We start from the raw sequence: 9,944 nt of genomic DNA, 5'->3' as shown, positions 1-9,944 counted from the left end.
CTAAATAGGCTAGTGATTTTCTCACGATCGTCTTGTCCCATACAAGTCAAAGCCCACTCTTGCTCTTCGACACTCGATGTATTTGTAACATCTGTTAGGGTTATACTGCGTCCAGACGGTGGCACTCCCTCATCATCCATAAGAGCATATTCTCTATCTTACTACTTATCTCACTCTATTTTTTAAACTCATCTCTACAAACAGTACAAAACAGTGTTATACATGCCCACATGCACAGCGTTGCTGGAGTTGTCCTAACACGTTCCATATCTAAATTTGTAATTCACAATACAATTTTCACGTAAACAGAAAGTGAACTCACTGAAATACATACAAAGCGTAGCTAATTTAATTCAAACTAAACTAACAAGGTGAGGATCTACAAACATATAACAACCTAAATAAACTTACCCTGCTAGACGTCCGGGCAGTGTGGATTTGAAGGTGCTGATGATTTGCTACAAGTCCAGAGATGGCAATGCTAATGGCGATCAGCAACAGTCGTTGCTATTTCTTCAATCCGCTCCCCGTTATAATGCCAAGAATGCAATTGCGTGATTCGTGTTGCCAACCGATGGTGAGGCCAAGATTGCAAAAATCTCTCCTCTGCTTTCAAACAAAACAATTCTCTTAGGTTGATACCTCCATGATCTCCACACCCCGGAACTCCTGAGATCAATGATATTGGATCCTTATTCGAGAGTTATTAGGTGCTCCTCTGGATTTGCCTCGCTGATCTTTGCACCTCAGCATCCCCATTTAGAAGCAGAAGATTTCCACTGATTTCAATGATCATGGATCCTTATTCGAGAGGTTGGCGCTCCTCTGGATTTGCCCCACTGATTTCAGGGGTGAAAAATAATATCAAGTATCATCCAAAATTTGCATGTATGATTAGCCAAACATTTCGTAACAAGTTACCATTACTAGAAGTTAGTTAACTGAAAAATCAACGCTATCTATGTGCAAGCTATTTTCTAAATGTTTGGCTGAAATGTCCACACGTTCAACGTTTTTTTTTTTTTTTTTTTGTCTAGCGAGTCGTCATTCAGTTGTTCGTGTCAATAGTAAATTAGTACGAGAAGACTAGAATTACAGGGTTGACCTTTCCGATGTTGATAATAACCGTGCCGAAGAAGACTAGAATTACATTCTTCACAATGCTGGTTGGCCTAAATACACTTATTCCTAATCCTACAAATGTTTGGTGAAGGATTGATCCTACCAATTTTCAGGATGCAATTCCAGTTGCAATAACATCAAGGTAAACAGATGAAAATAATATGCAGAAATAAAAATAGCCGCCACACAAGAGAGGCATTTATTCACACGTTTACTAAGGCTTAGTAAACTATGTTTGGTTCCTTTAGTCATCTCCTAAATTTTAGGAACTAAACATTAGTCCCTATAATGTCCTATTTAAGAGGTTTTTTTTAGTTACCTCCTTTAACATTTTTAAACAAGTGACTAAACTTTAGGAGATGTGAACCAAACATGGCCTAACAGTTTCTAAGTCATAACCAAGCCGGGGTGTTAGTGTTACAGAACTAGTTAATCCTATATTTTGAGGAACATTCAGCTACAACTTGTACACGAAGTCAAGCATCAGAAGAGGCTCTCGTTCTTCTTCCCCTCCGGCGATGTCCCGTTCTTCTTCCCCTCCGGCGATGTCCTAGTCCGCTTCATAGGCTTCTCACGAGCAGGTTTGGTGTTGGTAGCATGTAGTGTGCTACATAGGCGTAGTGGTATTCTGGTCTTCCGGTGGAACGACCGTACACAGATATATCCTGCGAAAAATCACCAGACGGTTCTACCATTAGACCGGAAAAGATTCATCCAAAAAGAAGACTGAAAACGAACCGCATGTCTGTCATACAATCCTCAATGACTCAGTCAAAAGAAAACAAAATCAAGAAAAACGTTTTTGATACCTTCCTTCAAGCATTCCTGTATATCTTGCCTTGTTTGACCTGAGGTTGATAAGAATTTCAGTTAAATGAAATCAACAACCATTTCACGGATGTCTTTCATGATTATACTTCACTAATATAAATACCTTTTGTGATCGAGTGTATAGATGAACCAAAGTATACAATGCTTCTCTCCAGCATCCCAATACATTCCCTAGGTACAGTTATTGGGTTTCGGCTAGATGAGTAATCTGCAAAAACCTACAGAAGGGTATAATTTTTATGAACTAGTGGTCAACCAATCTGGAATGATATTTGCTTTGATGATCAAAGGCTATATACCTCATTTTCCTGGAAGTAGGTACCATTCAGTGGAAACTTTCCTCTATTTGCTGTCCGACACGGTATCTGCATATTCACATATGCAAATGGTTAAGCAACAGATTCTGACTAATTTCATCCGAAGATGACAACAAAAGTGATAAGGAGTTGACGAAAAGAAAATTCAATATCCTTGGGCTGGTTGGGATGAAAAACGAATTAATTACCCTGCCAACCCCAAGGGATTGGTTTTGGTTGAAATCAAAACCAGGATTGAATTTCAGGATTGGTTAGAAATCATAATAGTAGTTACTCACCAGAACCGTGCCTTTAACTTTGTAGTCATCAGGACATGAAATAACCACTAGTAGGTAAGGACATCTATCTCCCGGAACTCTGTCTTCGAACTGGTACACAAGCAAATAGGTCACTAGATTAATCAATGTCAATGTAAAATAAAATATAGCTTGTAATCTACGATTACAAATCACACAATATAGCACACCTCTTCTAGGATTACATGACCATCTGGGAGGACGTATCTACAGTAGAAGTTAGAAAAAACTTAGAGGTACTGCTGATTTCTGAAGACAAAATTATATCAAGAAATTAAAATTACTTACGCATTGTGTTCTGTCCTAAGACGACCGGTATTTTTTAGTTTTTTACTTTGGCCAAAGCTACACTTTGGATTGATCACAGCCAAGTCCTTCCCACAGTTCGGTGTCCAAGAATTATTGTTCAGCGTATGCTTGTTTGAACAAATATTTATTTCAGAATCATATTGTACTCCTGGTGCAAAATCTTCAATATCACATGCATAATCTTCGTAGAAATCTTCTTGCTCATTAGGTGTTTCATTGTATTCATATTCTGGGCTTGGTGGCATCTCAACAATTGGCTCGCAGCTATGGATGGGTGGTGTTTCAGTAGTAGTGCTGCTTATTGCAATTTGATACCGATACATTTGTTGAGAACTTGGTGTGCAACTCCCATAAGCAACCATGCTTGTTTGCTGTTCTCCTTGTTCATGCTTCTCTGGAAGAGGTAGCGACTTTCTGAAAACAAGAAAATGTTGTTTTAAAATATCTTTCCAACTCAGCAATACAAGCCACAATAATACTGGTTTGGGTTAGGTGAATAGAGGAAGAAATTAATTCTTTTGAAACTAAGGGTTAAGACTGAAAACGACTTGAAGAATTGAGTGAAAGGTAACCTTTTACTAATTGAAAGTAATCTCAAACAATAATGAATGAAGTCTCCCCACCCCCAAATAAGTCACAAATTTCTTGACATGGACCCATATCACTGGACGTGGTTTTTAGAACATCTGGGAAAGAGGAAGGTCTGGCAGCTGCAAAGTTGAAGGGTTTCCCCACTTCAACTACTACTTGCTCTAAGTAAGGAGGATGACTTGCCTCAAAGTAACCTTAACATATTGGATCTAATATATGGAATGCAATCCTTATAATCTGGCAAATTTCTAGAATACAACTTCCTAATTCTGAGAGAGAAAAATAAGCTAATGGTCAAGCAACAAAGTGCATAACAAAGGTCAACCCAGGTTACAAGCAGTTACTGTGCATGGGAACAGAGAACTCATGGCTAGCTTTGCTCGCTTGACTGGCTGGTTTTCTTGAGGCCCATGATTCTGATATTTCTTACTATAATTCAGAGCAGTCATGTTCCATACTGTCGCAAATGTGATAACTTACATGAAGACTCTCTTTTCTTTTGTTTTATTATCATCTTATTGGTTCTTTGAATTGGTTGAGTTATGTTGTTAGTAATTAGTTTTTGAAAATCTAATCTAAACTAATGGTATCTGAATAATACCTATTGTTATGATACATATTAGTTAAATGGATGCTAAGTTAAAATGGCATACTGTTATACAAATACTTATGGCGCAGTCTACAAACAACAGTATAAATCATGAACTTACTTGGCAAGTGAACTATTGTAATATTTACAACTTGCACTGAAAGGACAAGCTCCGCAGTTTGGATTTTTTTTCCTGCAAACTACCTGCACCATGAAATCAATCAACCACAGCCAGAATTGAAAATAGTAATAACAAAACGTAAATATAATTCAGAATAGATGCATACCTTTCCAAAAGTTATCATAAGACAGTGCAGTTCATACCTGTTTTTGTACAGGTAGTCAGATGGATATGCTTAGAGACTAAGAGTAATAGTGAAATACTAATAATCTTCAAAAGAGATTGGACTTACAACTTTTCCTTATCAATGGTGCACAATCGAGGCCATAAATACCTTTGTACATCATCCAAGATCGGATAACTTCACCAAAGAAAAAAAAATGAAAAATAAGAACTTTTTATAACAAAAAAATAAGGAGAAAATTGTTATAATGGTATTCAGATATTCAATCTAGACTAATCTTACAGGTCAATTAGGTGGAAATCAGCACCGTTTAAGGGCTGAAGTTTGACCCATCCTAGCCTTGTCACTATGCGAGCTACATTGACATCAACCTGAAATAAGCATGAAGTCAGCATTCACGCTTGACAGTATTTTCTGTAGAATGATAAAGTATAACTTACTGGAAATGCTCTATGCCTCAATGACAAAAGGCAAATGCAGTCAGCACTTTTCACTCCAATCCCATGTATACTAAGCAGAAATTTTCTAGTGCCAAGAAAAATAAAAAGAATAAGTAAATTTTGTGAGATGGAAATCCATTATGCAAGTAGATTGTATATAACTGTGACCGAGTTTGATTTTCCTAATTCATAACCTGGTAGCAGTTCCCTGCTAAAAATTCCATGACAATCCTCCAAAAGTTCTTATACAGTTTTAGAAAACCAATTGTTAAGTTGTACTGTGTCCACTAATAATGTTTTCCTAAAAAATCTACGTGATAAAAGAAATACTTAACAAAGATGTTTAATTTTTTCACAGGCACAAATACAACAACAAGGAATATTATTCTTTGAAGATATTTCCTTCAACAACTGTCACCACAAAGAATAAAGCAAAATTGGTGAAGCAATAGGCAGTAGTATATGTACTACGACTCTATGAGCAAAGACATACTTGGCTTTTTCACGTGATACAAATCTAAGCCAATCTAGGTCAAAGCTTCCATCTTGAGCTTTCTTTACATGGTCGAGAAAAGCCTGTAAAAAGGTAAAAGAATACTTTTAGCACTTTCATCCCAAGAATAAGAAAAGATAAATATGGTGACAGGCTAGAAACCCTAGTAAGTGATAAATTTAATATTTCAATCACATTGTTAATAACATGGTGGTTGTAAAATAGAGAAATTAATTTGGTCGTATTGAATAAAGAGTCCATTGTAGATGATACAAGATGTAACAGTCATTTTCGTTAAAACCACAGAATATTAAACAGGTACTACTACATCCATTCTCATACTTATAAAGTGTCAAGCATCAAAATATAATATGCCTTCCAACATTAAGTTTTGTAAGTATATGCCAATTAGAATGCACAGATTAACATCAAATTTTGCAGCGACCAGCGAAGTCATAACAATGCTCTATAACACTTGAACAGCCTATCAGGGAGACTAGAGTTCTCACATTTTCTTCCTATAAGAGTTCATTTACCTGCTTCAGTCGGCATAAAAAGCCATCATATGGATGAAGAATATGTTTTGATGAAATAAATAGTTTAAACAAACAAATGTGAACAGGAATAATAAAAACAGCCAACAATAAAAGATCTCAAAATATTTATGCATGGTGACTCTCGTGGGAAAGAACAGAATAAAAGACTGATGTTTAATCAATTGGAGGTTTAGATTATAATATTATCTATAATAGCAGAACAAGCAAGTGATGCACAAAGCTCAATCCACTAAATACACATGCAAAAGAAACAACTCCATCTAAGGACGTTTCTTGTCTACATAAATTTTGGGTACAATTTTAGAAATTTATTCTTGCAACAAAATTTTGGATATACCCTTGTAAATATAATTTCACTACATTTTTTAATAGGGTTACAAATGTTGAGTATTATTTTTTTCAAAGATGATTACATTCAGCATGTGGAGTAAGATACATATAAATATTGTGATGCCACAAATGACTTGGACAGGATATTATAAATAAGTAGATGGCAATTTTTGGTCTTGCAATAACGTACCAGTATCCGCACAGCCAAAATGTTGTGCTGTCCCCTGATTGCAATGCATTTTGCAACCTCAGAAAATGGAGCGTTTAGAACTGATTCCCAATCTACAACATCACTTGTTTCAGTTTGACTTTTGTTATTGTATCCTTTTTTATATGCTTCCTCCTGTAACTCTTTCCAATTAGATGCTGTGACTGGTTGTCGTAGTGAAGCTAAGATCTTTCTCAAGTTGTTCTCGTCGCACACTGGATTTCCATATTTATCTTTCACTAAATTCATAAGATCACTGTCCCAAGTAGAGATGTTTTTCTGCTTCATACTTGCAGCAAAATTTCCTATAATTCTATTGTAGTCTTCGCCGTATTGACTTTTCACCTTTTTATCAAAGTCAACTTCTTCCTCAGATTTAATGTATTCATCAAAATGTGAATGAACCAAGTCAAAGTTATCAAATGCTTCTTTTGACTTCATTTTTCTATCGACACCATCTATTAATTGAGTCGCATTATCTTGACAGTGTCTCTCACTCTTAGGAAACTTCGCCGCTATATTCATAAAAGCTTGGCTGTTTTCCGCAGATAAGAAACGAAAATGCAAGGAAGTGGAAAAAAAAGGAAATTAGTTCCGGTATAAAACATATGAACATACTAAAATGATATTTATGAATCCTCATTTTACCTTGATAAATTATCAGCAGAATTCTGTGTAAGGAAAGTACCCACCACAGAATCAATTAGGGATCCTCCCCACTGAGAATATTTTCTAGGCCCTGATGAAAGCCATTAATATATTAGAAACCATTTCATACTCATGTATCCCATAGATAGTAGGTCATATGGCTTACTGATTCAATACATCTAACTACTGTAGAAGCAAGACATGTTTTTTGTTCATCAAAATGTGATACTGGTGATAGCCATGAAACAAGTGTTTGTTTCGCCATAGGTCTTTCCAATGTCTATGTTTGAATAACTGATATTTGCTCAGAATTTTTTTTTGCATTCACACATTATTGGATCTTTGGTCAATTTGGAAGCTAACATACATTTAAAAGAAGTATTAAGTCCAAAAGAAGGAAAGGGAAATAGAGGAGTTGCAGCTCAGTGAATAACTTCAACAAATGAAGTTAATGTCTCAATGTAAGAATCGTTTCTTGCTCTAGGCAACAAATTATCCACAGGCTATTTTTTATTTTGTTCTGCGAAATATGAAATTAACTTAACTCTGAATTTCATTTTATCAGTTCACAGTTTTATCAAGAATTCATTTTCCCATTGAGTCCACAATAAAATTTTCATTCTAGCTTTCTGACAAAAATGGAGAAAAACTAAGCTTATGGAGTTACCTGCGACAGTGCAACATTTCCTAAGCTTTTTTTAAGTTAGACAAAAGGCATTTTTCTTCTATGCTGACACTTTTTATTAACGATAATGTGGTCATATTTCTTGCATTTTGCACTTTGACAAACGAAAACATAAAAAGGGATAGAATGATTACCAATTAGATCAAACATAGCATTAATGAATATATCCACAAATTGTTCAAACATTTGTCTTGTTGTATCCCATTCGGGTCCATTGCCAATATCAAAACCTTCAAAACTTTCATTGTCGCTCCCATTCCAATTTGCCAAAACAGCACAAACCCGCATTGTTTCATCAGTAAGGCCCAAAACCTTAGCCCGCAATTTCTTTACATGAGTTAGAGGGCGTGATACCGCAACCGTTGTAGTCCAGTTGTAAGGCAAAAGTGCTAGCTGACCACTTTCCTTGTTTCCTACCATCATTTTCCTTTTTTTCCCTCTCTTGCTCCTCTTATGTGTAGTCAGTTCACTGATTAAACCATAACTCTTGCCAATGCACTTCAAATTAATCATCAGCTCGGCTCTGCTGAAACATGTTTTACTTTCTGATGAATGTAAATCCAAATCTAACTTGCGTCTTGCACTATTAGACCTGTGGGCACCAATATGTTGAATATCATCCTCTGTCATTTTCTTCTTTTTTACTGTACTAGGCGTGGTCACCTTGAGCTTCATCACTTTATCTTTGGCCACTTTGAGACGTTGAACCCCCTTGGTCGACTTCTTCCCCCTCCTCCGAGGTGTGGGCTCCATGTTCTCCGGAGTAGAAGTAGGGGCAGGAGAAGCAGCACCTGCATCTCTGGCACTATCAACACCTTCCTTGTGCTGCTGCTCTTGCTGTGCAACCTTGCCAGAGGACTCGCCCACCAGTGCAGGCAAGGTGCTGGACTCCTGAGTGCCCACGGGATCACAGTCCACTTGGACCAAATTATCCAGTGCGGCGGACTGAGAATGTTCATGGGCATGCAACGGCACCGAGGCAAGGCCATCGCCGTCCACCTTTCCGGGGCCAGCAGCCGTGCTGGTGTACAGAGCAGTGCAGCAATAGCCAACTGCGGTGGTTGTCCCGGACGGTCGAGCTAGCTTGCGGACAATGTCGGGTGTCGCCGGCGATATCCCCAACTGAGGCTCTGATCCAGACAAGGAAAAGAAATCATTATGGATGCACCAGATTTAAGGAGGCTCCCCGCTACCACGGACACCGCACATTAACTGGCAAATACTCAAATTGTAAGATTTTTTTTAGATAGATTGCTTTGACTATGAATGCATATCTATAAGACTTTTGTAGATGCATTGCAGTACAATAATGCCAAAACGAGAAATCCAGGTGAGCCTACAAGTGCATAAGCATAGAAACCAACGCATGCGAAGGAAGAACGAGCAACGAGCCTATCGGCTATGCCCACCGCGGTGGCCCGGACTCACCAAGATCTGCCGCCGCCGCCATGGCAGCAGGGCCCGTGGTCGGAGCGAACTCCGCTGTTGAGTCCTGAAGAGGAAGGATTTGGAGTCCACGCCACGACCTCGCTCTGGATTGTGTGTTGCGGTTTGCGGCAGATATGGTTAGAGTAAAGAAGGGGTCTGTTTTGCTCCGTCCTTTCTCTTCTGCCATTATAAAGGATTACTTTTCTACAGGAAACCGTTTCGTGCGTCGTTAACGTCCTCCCCGTCCGCGCCTTCTCTCACGGTCTCACTGGATCCGCTCCTCGCGCCGCCCTCCCCCCGCGCCTGCCAGGCCCGGCGCTGCCGCCCCCCGCATCGCGTGAACCGGCCGCATGCCCGCATCCCAAGCGCCAAATGCACCGAACGTCCGAACCCGCGTGGAGAGCGCCCGCTCGCAGCTCTGGATAATGATGCTCCCCTGTCTCGCGCCGCCAATAACATACCAGTCTTTCGCGATCTGCTGTAACATCGGCGGACGTTGGACGAAAATTTACGAAAATCACATAAATGTCATGGCTTCCTGATTTAATCAATCATCGAAGATAGATTATATTGTTGCGACAAGCTAGATCTAACTTATGGAGTGGATCAGTGTCATGGTAAAAACAGGGCAAGAGACGGAGGCGTCAAGAAGACGTAGAGTCAGACGACGTTGCATCAGAAATGGATCGGTGGCAAAAACGGGGCTGCGAGCAAACTCGTTTATATGGTATCCAAAATATTAGGGTCAGACTGATCCGGAAGGATTCGATGAGGAGGATCATGACAGGGTTGTTT

The 9,944-nt window shown here is 38.7% G+C and overlaps 1 protein-coding gene across 1 annotated transcript; it reads right to left on the bottom strand.

Moving 5' to 3' along the window:
• Window positions 1–1,292: 1,292 nt before the first annotated feature.
• On the bottom strand, window positions 1,293–9,287 carry LOC100382817 (uncharacterized). Its single transcript, NM_001361683.1, has 17 exons — window positions 9,150–9,287; window positions 7,856–8,851; window positions 7,037–7,127; window positions 6,371–6,923; window positions 5,294–5,376; window positions 4,801–4,885; window positions 4,643–4,731; window positions 4,469–4,537; window positions 4,343–4,379; window positions 4,177–4,259; window positions 2,855–3,289; window positions 2,737–2,773; window positions 2,549–2,638; window positions 2,253–2,318; window positions 2,057–2,171; window positions 1,932–1,970; window positions 1,293–1,787 (listed from the first exon to the last, which is right to left on the bottom strand). Exons 1-17 carry the CDS (start codon window positions 9,169–9,171, stop codon window positions 1,606–1,608), a joined length of 3,072 nt encoding a protein of 1,023 aa, NP_001348612.1. The 5' UTR covers window positions 9,172–9,287; the 3' UTR covers window positions 1,293–1,605.
• Between the last annotated feature and the right edge of the window lie 657 nt (window positions 9,288–9,944).

Source organism: Zea mays, chromosome 5 (assembly GCF_902167145.1).
Source record: "Zea mays cultivar B73 chromosome 5, Zm-B73-REFERENCE-NAM-5.0, whole genome shotgun sequence".
NCBI classification, from domain to species: domain Eukaryota; kingdom Viridiplantae; phylum Streptophyta; class Magnoliopsida; order Poales; family Poaceae; genus Zea; species Zea mays.
The sequence above is the reverse complement of the archived record's forward strand: the minus strand, read 5'-3'. Positions and strand labels throughout refer to the sequence as shown.

Excerpts from the sequence above, each read along its gene's own strand:
- LOC100382817 (NM_001361683.1), bottom strand. The coding sequence starts at position 9,171 with ATGGCGGCGGCGGCAGATCTTG. Across the intron at positions 5,377-6,370 it reads TTTTGGCTGTGCGGATACTG|GCTTTTCTCGACCATGTAAA; the intron begins GTACGTTATTGC and ends ACCTTTTTACAG. Across the intron at positions 4,380-4,468 it reads ACCATTGATAAGGAAAAGTT|GTATGAACTGCACTGTCTTA; the intron begins GTAAGTCCAATC and ends GTACAAAAACAG.